Raw genomic sequence first — 19231 nt, 5'->3', positions numbered from 1 at the left:
GCTCCACATGTTTAGTGATTAATTAATAAATAAAATGGCAAAACTTGATCTTCACATGATATTTTTTTTTCTTCATCAATAGAATTACGGCTGCAATTAGCTTGTACTTTGTTCATGCCTTGCTTGGTAATAACTATCTCTTGATACAGTACACATCACATTCTAGCAATAAAGAGATATGGCTAATTTGAATTTTCTTTATATGTGTTTCCCAGTTGTTTTATTATTAGATAATGGTTTCCATACCTACAACCCGTAAGAGGATGGTCAGTGATCAAAGATGTCCTGTGTATGATGTCCAGAAATCAGTCGAGTCTGCTGGACAGGGGGGCGTTCCCAATAACCGTTTGGGAATTAACGATAAAAGTCACGGTATTCTAGAACACAATGCCTCCATCAATATAGCTCAGCAGTGTTTACGTTAACTTTCATTTTACAATTTACTGAATTGCAGTGGTTTTATCCAAATGTTATGTTCATTTTTTTAAATGTTAAACATTTGAAAAAAAATCCTCTTAAAAATACAGTTTTGCATGATTACAAAGTAAAAAGAAAACTGTGTTACCTCTTAGTGCCTCTAGGAGTTCAGTAACATTGCTCTCAAAATAAAATTATAATTTCAGTTTAATTAGAATGTTGTTTTCTTTTCTCTGTGTTTATTCTTTGATAGAGGGACCGAGTATCCTGTCAATTTACATTTTAATTCAAAGGGTAATTCCCTTAAACAAATCTCCATATCGCTCCGCACAAAAACACGTGAGTTACTGCTGGCTAATCCTTTCAGTCGGATTTGCCATTAAATATGATTTTCATTGAGCAGAATGAAATATTGTGAGAAATATTGATGTTTTTATTTTTGATCGAGAGTTTAATGTGATTTGGTGACCCGCCATCTGACGGCAGGTAGCGCAGTGACCCGGATAGACACGTAAGTGATAAATCCTCCAATCACTGTCCACAATTTAACGACCCATTGAATGCCTTTTGAAAAAGCAGAAAAAGCAAGATGACGGAATTACACCCCTTGTCACCTTTAAATGGTTTCCAAAAGGCGAAAATTGCAAATGCACCGAAAGCTCAGTGGTTTACTATTATTTACCATACTCTTGAAACAATTAATTTTAGTTTAGTTCGACTCCATAAATTTGAAGTGAAACTTCGTAATAATGATTTGTCGATAGCTTTCTTTTATTGTAGCAATGACAACAATATTCTGAAGGAAAAGTTATCGAAGAACAATACAGGAAATTTACATATTTTGAAATTTTAAAATTGCAAATGTTGCCAATATCTAAACAGACTTCAAATGGATTTTCAATTGATTCAATTATCAATACAAATAAAAGTGATTCCTTGAGGGGAAACTCAACCGAATCTCGGAATGAAGCCGAATATCTACGACCGAGTTCGGGATCTCGGAGCGAACTTTTCGCCATTAATGGCAGAATTCCACCTTTACATCCAGCTGTTCCTCTCCATATCCGAAATTTATTATTAGCAGGAGACACTGTGGGGACCCTTCACCCGGAATTATTACACTTTGGCCAATCTCCTTGGCCACTACCCAGTTCCACGCTGTCTTCAATATCTACCCTGTCCCGCAATTTACCACAACATGGCGGACCTCATATGAATTCCAGTTTTCCAGGACTCTGGACCCCGATATCAGACCAAATGACCTTAATGAACCCTTGGCTAGCAAACAGAGGCGCACAATCGAATGTCCTTGGATTTCCTTTTGGTAAGATTTCATTTTTTGTAGTGTTCTTTTAGCACAAAGATAATCTTTTATGTCAATGTTTTGAAAAGGAAATAATAATATATTTACATCTCATATTGGTTCATTTATATCAGAGTTGTAATTTGGAAATTTGATAAAGAATGAAAATAAATATTTTTCTTTTCTATGCAATTAAATATAATGAATTTGTATTCTGCAATTAAGGGAAGATGATATTTACAGACTTAAAATTAATAACAATTTGAATTTTTTTTTTTAAAGAAAAAGAATTATTTTACATATGAATAAACTGTAGAACTTCTGAAAAATACGCCATGTGTAAAAATTATATTACAAATGAAAACTATACTTTTTTCCTATATTGTAAAAATGAGCGTAGTCAAAATGAAAAAAAAGAAAGAATTTTTTTAACACCAGAAAAGCTTTTGTATTCTCATCTCACACTATGTATAAATGTCTTATAATTTGCTGTAAAAGAAAATATTTTTTTTTTCTGATTCACCAAGAAAAACGTAAATTATTTGCGTCTGCAAAGGTCTTCACTGTTTATTTGCAGTGGCAACCAACTGTAGTGTTAGCATACATTTTGTCCAACAAAAACACAGAGTTTACACCAGGTTCTGGCGGAAATGAAATATAAAATACAAATATTTTGTTTTGCCAGACTTCAATTCTAGATGTCAAGAATTTGAAGTTCATTAGATTGTGTGTCCAGAATATTTACTGAAGTATTTTCCCAACCTCGAAAAAATCTCTGCACAAATATTTACACCTTCTGTGATTCTATTTTCATATATCATGTTAATCCTTTGTGGCGTTTTTTTCGTTTTATTAGTGTTTTATTTAAAGATTTGTAATTATCATTCTTTTGCAAAAATCTTAGAGAGAGAGATTCCAATATTAAGGGAAAAGTTAAACATTTTGGACGTAAATAATTTTGTGGAAGATATATAAATGTACTGTTTGTTATAGAACTTTCATAGCATATATCCGGCTTAGTTCCCGTCAATGGCTGCGTGATCAAAGTCGTAATATTTGCTTGAACATTTGTCTGTTTTGTTGTTTCTGGAATCTCAAAACTCCATTGTTTTCAAGACGCATTTATGCAATGCAAATGAGGCCTATTATTTTGATATTCTACTTGTTTATGATCATTGCTTTTGTCTTATAAAAATGATGATATACAAGCGGCTATTTCTGTTGAAGTATTTTATAAGGACAGACAGAATAATCCCTGTGTCTTGACAGTAAATTAATGGGGGAGCCATTTAAGTTGAACTCGATACCCAAACACTCTCTTAAGTGAAATTTTATAGGACTGATCTAGAAAGTTAACATGACTGTAGACAATGCGAGGTGGTATTTACTAAAACAATTAGATTGAAAATGATGTGCTAAACCGGCTAATGTATTTCAAACTTTTGAAAATGTATTTATTTTCTTCGTCTCTTCGTGTGTGGCTGTCGTCGATCTGAAATATTACCAGCATTATCTGTCCATTGTCTCTGTAGAAAACTTATATTGGCACCACTTAGGGCCAAACGTTGATAGAATCTTGGTAGAATGGCACCAGAGAAAGACTCCCAGAACAAAAAGCCTCACACCGTCCGAGACAAAATGACCAGCATATAGATCATCTAATTGTGGGTGGCTTTTACTGATTTTTCCCTTTCCTCTATGAAATATAATCAAAGACGGCAATTTCTGTAATTCCTGTCTATGTTTGGTATTATATTTACAATGGTAAGCGCCTGACCGATTCGTATCGATATTCATGCATTTTTCACTGTTGGGGACATGAATTGTGAACGTTTGGATGGTAACCCCTCATGTAATACATTGTATGGTTCTAATTATCTAGATATTTCGTAAATATCTACTTTTAACATTTTAAATGAAAACTTCAAAGTGCTCTTTTAGTTGCTCAAATTGAAGTTTACTTAATGAACTCACTAATTTTATATAATTTGCTTTAATTATACTTTTAAAACGACTAGACTTCTTTACAATAACATCACTAAAACCAAGAAAAGAATTGTTGAAAATGTATTTTTTCTGAACACAGATTTTCTGAAATAGCAGAATATAAAGAACAAATTGTTGAATTAACTTAGTGAGCGTTCTTACAAAACCATCTCATTTCATTTCATTGTTAAATATATCAATCTCTATAGCATGCTTGAGAGGAAAAAAAACAAGCTGAAATTTTTTTTCTGAATTCCTAAGCATTCTTAAATTAATAAATACTTTGGTCAAAATAACGTATGCCATGTAATCATGATAATTTGAAAAAGAATCCATTTGTGATATGTCGTTAATTGAATAATATGTCAGTTGACCGATTCGGTAACATATATATGCTGCTCTAGGGTTCTTATAAGGAATATTATATTGTGTCCTAACAATTATCAAAAATACTTTGTGGTGGTAACATGGTTTAAATTTTGTGTTTACCTCTAACTAGTAAATTCAAAATTAACAAAATGACATTAATACATGAACATTGATATTAATTATATTGTATACCTATACATAATTGTCTTTTTGATAATGATCTCTATAGATGCAATATAATTTCAAGCCCTTTGTGCTCTTGTGGTAAGGTATAAGATACTTTTCATTATTTTTATTTTTCCAAACTATTGTGAAGCCAGAAAAGATCTGAAATGTATTTACGATTTGGTAAAATTCATATTTTAGATACACATGTTTTATTGAGGATGATTCATTTAGTGCTACAGAGAATGAACGGCTTTTCTATTATTCAAAATTTTATCAAACATTCTGGTAAATTTATATTTATGGTTAATTTTAATATACATGTATAAAATGCATCGATCTGTATAACATTAGTTTATTTCATATATGTAATTAGCTGTGACTTAAGTAATTTAGACTTGTCAAATAATTGTAGGGAGAGGGCGGTATATGTTTTAAGAACTTGTGCCTAATCCCTTTGTATTTACAATTACTATAAAATATGTTCATACTGTAATTGAAAAGTAGAAATATTTTTGATTGAAGGCAATGATTTGAACATATTTTATTGTTGTTTTTTTTTATTAATTGGGATTGAGCAAAAGTTCTAAAACTTGATACGCCCTTTCCCTACGTTAAATGTGGCAAACATTTTTACACATATGAGTCTCAGTTCGAAAACTATACAAATGAGCACAATAATCAGTGAATCAATTATTTCTGTGAGCTATAAACGTTTTATATTACACATCAATTAAATAACAATCATTTAATATTAATACTACATCAATGAAATCGACGTGACTTTTAAATAAATATTTTACAATTTAAAAAAAAAAAAGGTATTCAATCTCAACAGCAGTTAACGATTCGTCTCCCCAGAGTAAAGTGTGAGTTTCGAAAATATATAATTTCTCAATTGGCAGAAATCTGTCGTATATTTTTTACTTATGCTTTTTGTATATTTTTTTTTCCAAGAAAAGAAATAATGATGAGTATCTTCCACTCTTCGGCAAGGGCACAGGGGACTCAAAATAATATTATATTAAAGACAATCGTGGTATCCTTTTTGTAGATTCAGAATTACTGGGTGGAGGTAAATGCAAAATTTGATATCATGTTGTAAATTTGGAATTACCTCCACCCATTAAATTCAAAATTTATAACAGTATAGTAGGTAAAAAAAGGAAAAGAAGAAGAAATTTTAATTTCTCTTGTTAAAAGTCATTGGATAAATATCATTTTGCATGCTGGATATGGTAAAATATGAGTTGATTGAAATAAATGGAATGATATTGAATTATACATTTATAATCTGTTTTTCCTTCACAGACAAAATGTTTGCATTATGTAAAATATGTGTATATTAGATTTCTATATTCTGTGAAGCAGCCGAGACCGTTCTTCGTCCTTCTTCAAAAACATTGTTGAAATTAAGAATTACCAAGCCTAAAATTAAGTTACTCTAACGCTAAAGACATTCTCTCTCTCTCTCTCTCTCTCTCTCTCTCTCTCTCTCTCTCTCTCTTTGTGTAAAATAACTTTATTATTTATTTAATGAAAACTTGTCATATTAAATGATTAAATGATTAAAGGTAGTTCTCTTGGAAGAAAGGGAATGCAGTAAAACAAAATCATCTGATTCTTAATGAAGAAAATTTCTTAATGTCTAAATATTAAAAACAAAAATAATTCATTATTATATCCTTCGTTCATCTTTATCAGAATTCTTCATCTTCCGTCCATGTATGGCACTGTGCCTCAAGAGCCATTACGAGGTCTTATCAAACATTAAAATAATAGTTATAGTGTCCTATCATGTAAACATCGTATCAATTACCCTTGTTGTCAATTAACACAGGGTAATTAATATAAAAACAAGTTAAGCTCTGTCTCATGTTAACCGTTTGGATGTGCAAGGGCGACGGTATGCTGCGATTTACAGAGATAATACAATCACACAGATTCGTCATTTTCAAGAAACCAAATAATAGATGTTAGGATTACTGTCAATATTGTTATTTGTTTAACTATTGTGCATAATTTATTTTTTATGCTAACATTTTAGAGTTGTCATTTTTTTAAATGCTGATACATGTGTAAGATAATATTGAATGTTGTAGATGAAATAGATTTATTATGCAGTTAGGGGAAGGCACCGAAGGGGGAGGAACTTTATTGCTTGCTAATTTTTTTTAAGGATTAAGTATAAATAAGATTTTTTTTATCATTATTATTATTACCAATGAACATTTGAACGATAAAAAGAGTACATTTTGAACTTTTAAAACATAATTTCAGTTTGGAATATCATCGAAATAAAATTCATTTTCAAATAAAAATGTAAAAAAAATTGCATACTTAAAAAAATCTTGATATGCTGTGGCATTGAAAGACGAGAAAAGTTAAAAAAAAAAAAGGACTGGTCAATTAACTAGTGAAACAAAATTCTACAACACTTGATTTGCCTTGCCAAAGTACATTTTAAAAATATATTTAATGCATCTGAATAAAAATATTTTGATTGTTTTGCGGCATAGCAGCATGCAAAGTATTATCTAAATAAAATAGATATTCCTTTAATTTGAACTACTATATTGTTTTCTCAGAAAAAAAATCAGCAAATTCTTGCCTGCAACACACAATTTTTGATTAATAAAACCGCAAGTAGGATTATTATAAAATCAATAAGAAGATTAGAAGTGTGTGGTTTAGCAACCCATAGAATATCATTTTTCTACTTCTACTTACTACTACTTCTAATAATAATAACATATTATTATTATTATTATTATTATTATTGTCATCATCATTATTATTCAATAATAATGACAATGGTGTTAATGATGGTGATGATGATGATTTATTTTAAGAAGGCTACTCAATTAGTGTAAACACTATTTTGTATTTTCCCTTCAAGCCTTGTTTGTAATTCACACTACATTATTTTATCATAATATACATGTAAATAACAAATAACCTATAACAGTTTAATAAACACACAAATACAGTTAAAGAAGCACCAGTAACAGAGATATACACTATTTAATGAAATATGAGTGAATGAAATAAAATAAATGAAAAAAATAAGCATTTTTACAATATGTTTACCATACTGACTGAATTCTTCTTTGACATGTTGTTGCTTTAGACAATTAGTATTTGAAGTTTAACGGACGCTAAAAATAAAACTTCACGGAACAATAATCATTTATATAAGCTTATTTACATACTGCCAATGCCCTTTCTGTAAATAGATTTTTCATCACCTCACATTTTAAATAAAATACAATCCCTGAATCTACTCCGCATTATTTCTTGTCACGTGCACATACCAGATTTATCAGGTTCCATATATACTGCGTATAACCGGCTCAGTAGCAGAGAGATAAATTTATCTTTATCAAAAAGAAATAAAATCATAAAAACAATATTCAGACGAGAGAACGAAAATCAACATATATCTATTTATTTTGCACATTTATCCTCAATCAGTCAGAATTGATCGTTTCAGCTATGTTTATTCTGTACTACCCAATAAGGATCTGTTATTTACAACATCAACTGGTAACAAGGAGACGATTTGATATAAGTTTTTGAAGTTGTTTCCGAATCCTGTTTGATCTTCATCAACTGTATGTATGTAATTTATCCTTGTTATTTTCAAATTTAATATGTTTTAAACAATTATTAGTTCTCACTATGAATTTAGAGGAAATACACGTCCTTTCTTTGTACTTATAAATACTACTCATCTTTTAAGTGAATACATTTCAGAATACAGTATGGAAAAACCTAAACATTATTTACAGCCCTAGCTCATCTATTTTCTGTGCAAGGTGCAGAAGGTCAATCCGATTACTTTTCAAATGGCCTGCATAATTGACTTGCATTGATTATTAACGCATATTACGTATTATACCATATAAATCTGGCAAACCAGTGCCATTCTTCAACTCATACCATTTAGTCTCACCTTTCGATCTTGCAAATATAAAAACGTCTTAAATGACATTATTTCAATTCATAGAAAAAGAAATGGTTAAGCCCAATAACTTGGTATCAACTCTTTCTCTTGTACAAAGGAAATTGAATATAGCCTCAAAGAATGGAGGGGTGGATATTTCTTGATCCTCGTTCTCCAAGCTTTTTCTATTCAACGACTCATTTTTTAAGTGTCAACAGCCTCACAATCCGCTACCTCACAAATCGTCATTTATTATTCTCAATCCGAACTGTAAATAATATTTTATTTCAGAAATTTAAACCCATTAGAATCAAAAGAAGAATATTTCGTACCTAAATCGTATTTGCTTACAGCAAACATAAGCACAATTTTGTACTCCGACAAATGCCTGTAAGCCAATTAAGTCGTCTCCTTCTATCCAACTTCGATTATTCTTTCAGGAGATTTGGGATTTTAAGGGGGTCATTGAATTACGGAATAAATATGTAAAGAGAACAGCTTAATTCATTTGCATTCGAGTTTAAGTTCAGAAATACAATTGTAGAGATTTGTCAAAAAAATCTTTTCGTTTGAAGTCTTTGACGGATGCAGGGTGTCATTGAGTAAGAATTAATGTCATTAAAGTTGCTATCTGTATTCAGTATTAGTCTTACTAATTACCAGATGTGTCATGGACCTCTAGGGGCCTTTATTTCTTGTATCCACAGCTGTACAAGAGGACATACATTTCATTAGGAGTGCCACACTAAACAAGTGATTAATATTTTCTTAGCTGATAATCAATATTTTAATAATATTGAATAAAGATGAGAAGAAATATGCTTTCCCCTTTCCCCTGAAATCCCTAACAAACATTTACGTAGCAACTGTTTACTATATTAAATCCTAGTTTATTAAAGAACACACCTCTTAAAAAATCTTTACCTCGATTTACTCTGATAGTGAAACTTTACTCTGGAAGTTTATGAACATTTACTCTAGAGCTTTACTGAGATTTGGAGCATTTTAATATCTCCCAATATCCAAATCAGTGATGTAAATGTAGGAAATTGTAATTTACTTTTCAAGTAATCTTTCCTTTTGATATCAAAAAATCTCTTTTACGAATTGGATTGATAAAATATATAATAATATGAATTTCACACTAAAAATACCTTGATTTACTGTGGTAAAAACTTTGATTTACTTTAGTAAAAACTTTGATTTACTATCTAACAAAACTTTGATGCTTTGATTTGATTTACTATAATATATACTTATAGGGATGACAGAATTGCCAATCGGTTAACAAGACGTTCCGACCGATTAACTGGTTAATCGTATCAAAATAGTTACACATTTTCTTGACATTTTTTTTTCAATCTATTCATACACAGCTAGAGGACTAAAAAGTCGTCAGTAATATTTTTTGTATGTTTGATCAGAACACTATATTAATTTTATTTTAATTTCATTAAGCGAGAAAAATTAAGAAAACCATGAAACATATCAGAGACATAATTTTTAAGACCAGATGTCACACAAGTTCACTCGGCATTGTAATCAGATCGAAGTCTGAACTATCACTTAATTTACAAAGCTTGTTCAATAATATTATTTGAACAAGGTACCTATTATAATCAGTTCCCAGTACTTGACGATGATTTAATTAATAATCATTAAAGAAATAACAGGACTTCTGGGTAATAACATGGTGTTTATACAGTAATTTACACTTGAAAAGCTGACCAGTAACCCCCAAGATCTCAATCCGAAGAGCTTTAATTACCTGTAAATCAGCTTAAATAGATATTTGAAAGATAAACATATCAACGTTTAGAATTTTTTAAAATTGAATTTTAAGGCGTTACAATTAACACATATTTCAAATTTTCTTTCGACAAACCGATTACAGATTTTCTATAACTATCGTTCCGACCGATTAACAGGTTAACCGGTTACGAATTGCCAACCCTGAATTACTTTGATATCTTAATTAACTATTATTAAGTAAAGTTTACTTTTAGTTTTTTAATTGTTAGTAATTATCTGAATTCGGTGCTTTCTTACGTTATACTTATGATATAGTATTATTATAATATATTATTATATCATTATTATTATTATTATTTTATTATTATTAATTTTATTTATTTATTTATTTATTTATTTATTTATTTATTTATTTATTTATTTATTATTATTATTATTATCATCATCATCATCATCATCATATTGCTATGATATTTGAAAAATAAAGCAGTGCTAGAACTTGATTAATTGATCTTATCAAAAAAATTGCTTTTATGATACAACCTAAATACTTCACAAAAGTAGAATGTAAATAACTACAATAAGATGCACAAATCTGGTTCATTTCTTAAGCATAAATCTATTTTTTTTTTCAAAATTTCATCTGAGAGACATTATATTAGAAAGAGAAATTTACTAATATAATGTCTATCAGATGAAATTTGAAAAAAAAAAAATTAAAAAATTTGAAAATGAAAATTATTCATTTCCACGGATCAAACACTACGCCATGCAAATAAGAACAATAAAAATAATAATAATTAGAATATTAATACTATACATGAACATATGAAAATGAATCGAAACTCAGGTAATTGTACTGTCTATTTTAATAAAAGAATCAAATTCGTGCAGTGTGTTCTAGTGGTAAATATCAGTGAAATATGAAGATAACGAACAGTATTCAATCTCGAAAGTCCAATGAAACGATACAAATTTGGAGCAGAGCAAACACAAACCTCAAAATTTAGAGATGGGATCAGCTGCCATGGAGGAGTGAGCATCCCCTGCCGACCGGCCACACCCGCCGTGTGCTCCTTGTCGTGATCGGGAAAAAAAAAACCCGGAAAAATCCGTAGACAGTTCAGTGTATAAGTTATGGTCTAACAATTAGTATGAAAAACATCAGTCAGCATTTGACTTAATGATAGGTCGTATGTGCTGACAAGGTCATTGCATCGACCATAAAACTTGCGAAATGATGACTTCAAACGAGACTGTTGATATCCTTGTTTCATCAACTTGTTTGTCAATAGTTTTCTTCTATTAGTTAGTCTCAATGTAAAATATATAGATATCCCTTAAACCTTAAGCCATTTCGTTATTCTAAGATTGCAAAGCAGTGATTTGTCGCAAGGCCTTGCATTTGTTTCATGCAATGTATCTCACTTTGATAGATTGTTTTTTTATATCATGATATACAATACTTGTAACATACCTTCACGTATGACTTACGCAATTTTAATAGAACATGATTATCTATTTTACTACGTTTAAAACTTAAAAGTTTTAACATGATTTGCAATCTACCATCTATTGAAATCCAGTAGAAGGTTAGCCATCATTAGTACTAGATTTACACGGATCTTAGGAGAGGTTTACAAAGTCATGGAGTGTACTTGAAGGCTCCAGAGTCCTCCTTACTGGGTATCAAATGGCCTTTATCAGGAGTAGGTGGGTTCACCAGCATTGTTTAAATCAATTTACAGTTTTGTTTTTCCTTGCTAATTGATTTGTTAAAGACTTGTTGGTTACTGTACCGTAAGGTGATTCCATTCGCTTTGTTATTAATTACACCCTAAAGTGACACGCTGATCTCTCGATCGGATATCGTGTCTTTGGCTTAAAAATGACTTCTTTATAAAAAGCAGCGTTCTTTCTTTCCTACAGCTAATTCACTTTGCAATTCTGAACTTGGGGAGACATAATGGTTTCCGATCGCGTGTACTGATTAGTTCTGATTTACTCCCACCAGTCAATGGTAACTCACGCCAAACAAACCAATGGGTACTGAGTTTTATCATGGTTGATCTTTTTTACCTTTGAGATTTTATTTTACAGAAACATGTTCCCTAGAAAAAAAAGATGATATACCTCATTAACTACATTTAGGAAACTGACTCTCATGTTATAAAAGGAATGTGATTACGAAAATTTACGTATTTCAATATAATATCACAAGCATACCTGTATTGGATAATGTTTGAGATGGAAGAAAAAATAACATGGTCCAATTTACAACATACATCTGTATAAGAATTTTAAATCATCATATTTTTTTCCAGGCCATTCTGCACCAGGTCTGTTTTTTCATCCTTATCGAAAACCCAAAAGGATAAGAACGGCCTTTTCCCCTTCCCAGTTACTGAAGTTAGAGAACGCATTTGAAAAGAATCATTATGTTGTTGGCCAGGAGAGGAAGGATTTGGCATCAAGACTCAATCTATCAGAAACTCAGGTAAATTCAGTCTTCATTCAAATGGCTTAGCTTAAAAAAGCCTCATCTGATCTGAGTCAGTCTGAAGCTTTAATAAATATCATTTGAGCTGAATCTATCCGAAACACAGTAAATGTCATCCAACTTCATCTTTCTGAGGCTCAGATAAATGTCTTATCCTCATCTATGCAAAACACAGTTTAATGTCCACAAAGTACAGTCTATCAGAAGGTCAGATAAATGCCTTCTTTATCCAATCTGTGTGAAACACAGTTTAATGTAACCAAAGCCCAATCTATCTGAAGCTCAGATAAATGTCTGTTTAACCTAATCTATATGAAACACATTTTGATGTAATCTAATCATCTTTTTTCAAGCTCAGTTAAATGTCTTCTTCATCTATATTAAGCTGCATAAAACATATTTTAATGTCATCTAATCCTCTTTTTTTTCAAGTTTAGTTAAATGTCTTCTTCATCTACATTAATCTGCATTAAACATATTTTAATGTCATCAAAACTCGTTCTATCTGAAGTTCTGATAAAATATCGGAATCACAGTTGAATGAAAAAGGTGAAGACAACGAACAGCGATCTATAAAAAACAAAAATATTAAACAATACAAATATGTGAAGAGGGCATACAGTACAAACCCTGGAAATTCCAGAGGTGGGATCAGGTGCCGAGGAGGAGTAAGCATCTCCTGTTGACCAGCTACATCCGCTGTGAGCCCTATGTATTGATCAGGTAGACGGGAACATTCCGTAGTCAAATTCAGTGTAAAATCAAAGATCTAAGAATTGGTATGAAACACGTCTGCCAAAATACGACCCAGTGATAGGATACATTTTTGCTAATATGGTTATTATATAACGACCATAGAATTTACAAAGTCCTGACTTTAAACGAGGTTGCTGAAATCCCTGTAACATCAACTTATCTGTCAGTGTCATCACCATTCCATATGACGTTCTTATAAAGTCATCTTATCCAAATCTATCTGAATCACTGTTTAATATCACCTAAACTCAATCCTTCTAAAGCTTTAATGTCATTTGAAACTACTCAGTAATGTATCTGAAACACAACATAATTTCATCTAAATTCAGTATGCCCTATTTGTACTCTATTTATGTTAAGCATTGGTGAATGCTACTGAAACTCAATCTATCTGAAATACTAAGTAGGTTAATAAAAATGATTCTCATTCTATCCGAATTATTCTAAGTGCAAGTGAGCATTTTTTGATTAATAAAAAAAATCAATTATGTGTGTCTAGTTCAAATTTTAAAACGACCGGCCGTTATCTGACAAAATGTGCTAATAAAATGATAAATTCAGTCATAAATATTTTCAAAAAAATTGTAGATTTCTTAAATGTGAATATTCTGTATTGGTTTCAAATTGCGCAAATGCTAAGTGAATTGCTAAATCTATTTGAATGTTCATGACATTGAAGTTCAATTTATCTTAAGTTATTTTGATTACATCGATGCTCAATCTTTTTAGATCATCGAGACTTAATCTATGTCTAAGACATCGAAGTCCAATCTATCGGAATTGTGTTAACTACATTGATGCTCAATCTATGTGAATTATGTATATGGCATCTAAACTCAATCTCTCTGAAACAGACTGAATACCTTCACATTTAATGTGTCTGAAACAGCTATGTAAAATTATGTTTGAAAAAAAACCGAGGAATTTTCTTCTTAACACTTGAAATTTCATTAAAAAAATAACTTCAATTACAAATTCCCTTTTAAAGAGTTGATTTCCGTACCACTTGTTCAAATGCAAAAGACAATAAAAATATATATTTACACTGAATGTCAAATAAGCTTTCAAAAAGTTTCCAATAATTCATCCAAACATAATGAATCAAATAGGACGTTTTTCCCGTTTAATGTACCGTTTGCCCGAAGCATGGGGAATACTGTCCTATCCATATGGTAAATTCTAACTCATTCAAAAAATTGTTTTTTAATAATATTTTCTTAATAATATTTTTTCAATAAATAGTACCACCGAATTATGGCTGAAATATTGCCGACTCGGCGTTAAGCACTAATCAATCAATCAATAGCATAAATATGTATCACAAATTCATATTTGATACGCATACTACATGTTAAGCTCAATTTTGAAAATATTCGGTCGATAGCGATATCGCTAGATTTTGTTCAAGTACATTTTTTTTTAATTTAAACAATATTTTATTATGATTAAACATAACTGGATTGGACAGCAGGCACTGCCTATATAAGTCCTCTCCACAATATGGGTCAAGTCAAACATGTTACAAGTAAATATTAATTACATAACATTGAAAAAAAAATATACATGTGTATATTCTAAAGAGACAAGTACATGTTCAAGTACATGAGTGTCCAATGCATAGTGAACTCCCCCTATAATGAAATATTTTTAATTAACTGAGAGTCAAAAACTTTGTTTCCGATAGAATAAAACATCACTTGCTTTAAGTCTCAAATTGAATAAAGTTTCTTTGTTTAAATAAATTCTAGTAACATTTAATTTTACACGTATCCAATTATATATATATATATATATATAGAGAGAGAGAGAGAGAGAGAGAGAGAGAGAGAGAGAGAGGGAGAGAGAGAGAGAGAGGCACATTCTTAAAGTATTTTAAGTCTGCTTTGAAAACAAAATACTAAAAGAAAAACATTTTGACATTTAGAAAAACTATTTTTCTTTTAAAATTACCATGAATAGCCTCATATTCTTCTAAAAGATTTCGATAAGCGTTGTTTCTTTGATGTTTGATTCGAAGAGCAACCTGGTCCATATATTGAGCAATACGTCATTAATAATGCCCCCTGAAACAACGCATATGACGCAATTACACAACCATAGCACGAACAAATCACCCTTAATTGAAATGTTTGCCAGTAAATCGGAAACAACATTATTTGGTAATAGTTAGGGTAGATGGCTGACTAAATCTATCAATTGGTTAAGTAGCTGCTGATGATTTCTTAATTTGAGTTGCCATTCTTAAGAGGTGACAACAATGTCTAACAAACACTGATTGCACCTTGAAGCACGCGACAATTTGCGCAAATTGAAACCAATACAAAATGATTACTAAACATTTTCACATTTAAGAGATCTACAATCTTTCTGAAAATATTTATTACTGAATTTATCATTTCATCAGCACATTTTGCCAGGTAAAGGCCGACCGTTTTAAATTTGATCTAGACGCATATATCACTGATTTTTTATTTATCATGAGTGCTATCATGAAATGCACATATGTTGTGTTTGATTTAGTGAATTAGTTATGCAGACATTTGCTTTTTATAATCAGAAAAACAAACATTAAATAACATGGCCTCAGAGATTTTATTCAGCAATTCATTTTTACATTTTTGTTTTCTAAATTTTGAATTTTTAACAAAAAAGAATTCATGTTTGTGGTACTTTATCTCTGTATTTTTTTTTTTTTTTTTTTTTTTTTTTTTTTTTTGTGAAGAAAACTAATATTTCCTCTATCTTAATTAAATCGCTTGTCAATGCTATATGACTTTGCTATTAATGACATTTACAATATCATGATTTATAAAACATATGGATTAAATATATTTTAATCAACAGTTACAAAGTCATTGATTGAACAAAATTCGTAATATTATTAAAAATATCTCATTGAACAACATACTGAAGTCTGAATTAATCCATTCAAAGCAAGATGTTTAGATATTTTGACATCTGAAATATGACTCTGAGTTATCGTGTCATTCGCAACAACATACTTATCCACACATGTAGGATTCAGAGTTATAGCCTGAACAGACAGACAAACAATCATTCAACAACACGCTTGTTTTTTTCTCGTTGAGAAACATTTTTATTTTCGAAAATTATATATGGTAGTGGATATATTTAATTTAATTAAAAGGAAGAAAACTTTCTTTTTCGAGATCTTATTGATGATTTCTATGCATTTCATAAAAAATAAAATATGAATATTATGTGTTTTGATTAATACCTAAATTGATTACATCACCGTAGTATTTTACAAGATACCTTTAAATATTTGGAAAGTGTGCCTTGTCGTAAATCCCATAGTCCCTCGCAAGAAGACGAACAATTTACATTCGTACTTTACATGCTTTTCATAATGAAAAGATTGTTTGATAAGAGAAATTTGAACTCGAGTTTGTTCATTTTCAAGCCTATTGCAGCGCATTCAATACCCATATTAGTCTTATCATCCATTTGGATCACATGGTCGCTTTGAGTTTGTGCAGAGCGGAAATGATGATCATAAAAAGGGTTATCTGCAGACTAAAGGTTCTTGGTGGAAATTACAGAAAACAATTAAATTAGTGGCAATGTTGAATAAATTAAGCCGTCTAATTTGTTCAATGAGATGTGAATCCTATGTGTGTTTTTCTGCTGTACTGTAAATGAATTCAGAAACCCTTCTTATCAACGCAGTTCTGCAGTCAGTAGTCATAACGTTTCATTTATTTCGTCCATATTCTTCTTGTCCGTTAACAGTTAAGCACAGTGTTCACGGTCATTTAAACTGTCATTTTATGTATTAGATAACAAAAGATTTTTCAATTATCATTTGCTAGTTCCGTTAATGTTTCCAAATGGTTTTGGAGCTGGAAATAATTTGTTTATCAGTTTATGGTTGTGATGAAGATCATGATAGTGGGGGTCATGATTCCAATGTGTGTGGCTTGGTAGCTTAACCCTAAATAAGACAGGAATGACACAAAGAGAGTGTCCTGCTCCAACTGTCCAACAGGATAATATGCACATACACCCAAACATACTATGATGTATATAATTCCATGTCGTTTGTATATGTATAAATTTTGGTAGTACGCATGCTGTAATGTGATCAAAATCAGTTTCATTTCTTGAACGTCCGCTATATAGTCCACCAATAGTTCGCTACTATTATTTTTAATTTTACGTAAAAATAGGAGATGACAAATGATTTATATAGCCTTGAAAAGTCATTACCTAAGATTTATATATATGTAAATATATTTTCAATATTTATACTATATTCTAAGTGTTATTTAATAAATAAAAATTGAAATAAAGCTAAAACATATTTTCATTTCGACGACAACAGACATGCAATCATGTGTTCAATATTTATGGTTTATTGCTTGAAGAAAAAAAAACACTATATATTTGAGTTTTGTATTTTCTAACATCAGTACAAAGACTTAATGCGCACCATTGAGTAAACACACCTATAATATACCCAGTAAAACTTTTAATTTCTCATGAAGGATTGGTTATTTCGCAATTGTAAAATCATATAAACGATAATGACTTATTTTGATCCACTACATAAAGTTGTATTAGTGTGGTAAATTTTTCTTCTATCAAGTATGCCAGATTGATCAACTGTAAGAAATGTTAATCTGTAATTCAGAATATCATATTCAACTCCCTATGATTATTAAATACATGTCAAGTATATCAGCAAGTCCCAGAAGAAACTTATGAAATGAAATGTCGAGATAATGTCCATGTTTAGTATTTATTAGATAAATTTTATGAAGGGTAATTGAAAGGGAGCAGTCAGTAATTCCTTTCTGCCCAGGGATCCGTCATATTGAATGAAAATCTTCTAACCAGCAGATAACGTTATTGTGTTGCATGAAATCTTATTCACATGAGGCCGGCGTTTTTGGCAAATGATGGACTGCCAACATCTACATTAAAGATTCGGTATAATATAATTCTTTCTAATTTCATTTTAAACACCAGAGGGAGTCTTTGTTCGGTTGGTTTATCCCAGTCTGGTTCCAATGATTCTCGTGAACAGAATTATAATTTGTTTTGGACCAGCGTATCATATTGCGATGATTTATTGCAGCAATTACATTCTGAGCAAAATTTTTAAACAACTTTAAATTTGTTGAACAAAAATATGCCTTAAATTTTGGATTTGAACGATTTTAAATATAAATTGATACCCTTATATAATCATACTAGCTTCACTTTTAATAAATTAAACAACTAATGCTTATAGTTAAATAGATACCGTAAAGAAAATTAATGTATCTTAAATATCTTTGCTACGAATTTGTATTCTAAGTAACAATAATATATGTCTGCCAATTAATTGAATTTAGTAACGATGTAACTAAATAAGTGTTTCATAAACATTTTGTTAAGTTAGTAAATCCACGAACAAATGTCCTGCATCGTTTTTTCAATGCATGAAATCATTCATCAATCATCGGTTAGCAATTTCAATTAATTTTTATTGTAAATAAATGCTTAATCTGAGTTGATAGTTGAATCATATCCATGTACAATCTAAAAATGAATGAAAAATTTATTTTTCAGGTGAAAGTTTGGTTCCAAAACAGAAGAACAAAGTTCAAAAGAGTAAAACATGATGGCGAATTAGAACAGGAAGACCAGCCCGGAAGTTCTCAGAATGGATATGAGGAGGATTATGGGATACTAAATGTTACAGAAAACTCTGATGACGAAAGTGACGACGATGATATTTCTTAGAAATAAACCGGAAACGAAACACCTCAGGGATATTAGTAATATAAGATTTTTTTTTTATTAAAAAATATTCATGGTGCTGTCTCATGTAACATTGAGTCATACAAAATCTGCGGGAAAAATACCGACATATAAGTATTGTAATTCCTGGAAGAATCTCGTTGAAACACTATTTATCTTAATATGATTTTGTTTAAAAAGCTTAAAAATATAACAAAAATATTTTATTTTTCACCATAAAGGACATGTATAAAGAAAATGAATACAAATGTGATTACAGTGAGTTTTT

The 19231-nt window shown here is 30.4% G+C and overlaps 1 protein-coding gene across 1 annotated transcript; it reads left to right on the top strand.

Annotated features, from left to right (window-relative positions):
- Positions 1-1278: 1278 nt before the first annotated feature.
- Positions 1279-18968, top strand: LOC133181191 (homeotic protein empty spiracles-like). Its single transcript, XM_061315728.1, has 3 exons — positions 1279-1741; positions 12263-12435; positions 18772-18968. Exons 1-3 carry the CDS (start codon positions 1279-1281, stop codon positions 18943-18945), a joined length of 810 nt encoding a protein of 269 aa, XP_061171712.1. The 3' UTR covers positions 18946-18968.
- Positions 18969-19231: the final 263 nt, after the last annotated feature.

Source organism: Saccostrea echinata, unplaced genomic scaffold (assembly GCF_033153115.1).
Source record: "Saccostrea echinata isolate AGI-Se365-2 ecotype Australia unplaced genomic scaffold, CSIRO_AGI_Sech_v1 ptg000008l, whole genome shotgun sequence".
Classification (NCBI taxonomy): Eukaryota; Metazoa; Mollusca; class Bivalvia; order Ostreida; family Ostreidae; genus Saccostrea; species Saccostrea echinata.
This window is presented reverse-complemented; position numbering and strand designations above follow the sequence as displayed.

Excerpts from the sequence above, each read along its gene's own strand:
- LOC133181191 (XM_061315728.1), top strand. The coding sequence starts at position 1,279 with ATGTTGCCAATATCTAAACAGACTTCAAATGGATTTTCAATTGATTCA. Across the intron at positions 1,742-12,262 it reads TGTCCTTGGATTTCCTTTTG|GCCATTCTGCACCAGGTCTG; the intron begins GTAAGATTTCAT and ends ATTTTTTTCCAG. Across the intron at positions 12,436-18,771 it reads TCAATCTATCAGAAACTCAG|GTGAAAGTTTGGTTCCAAAA; the intron begins GTAAATTCAGTC and ends TTTATTTTTCAG.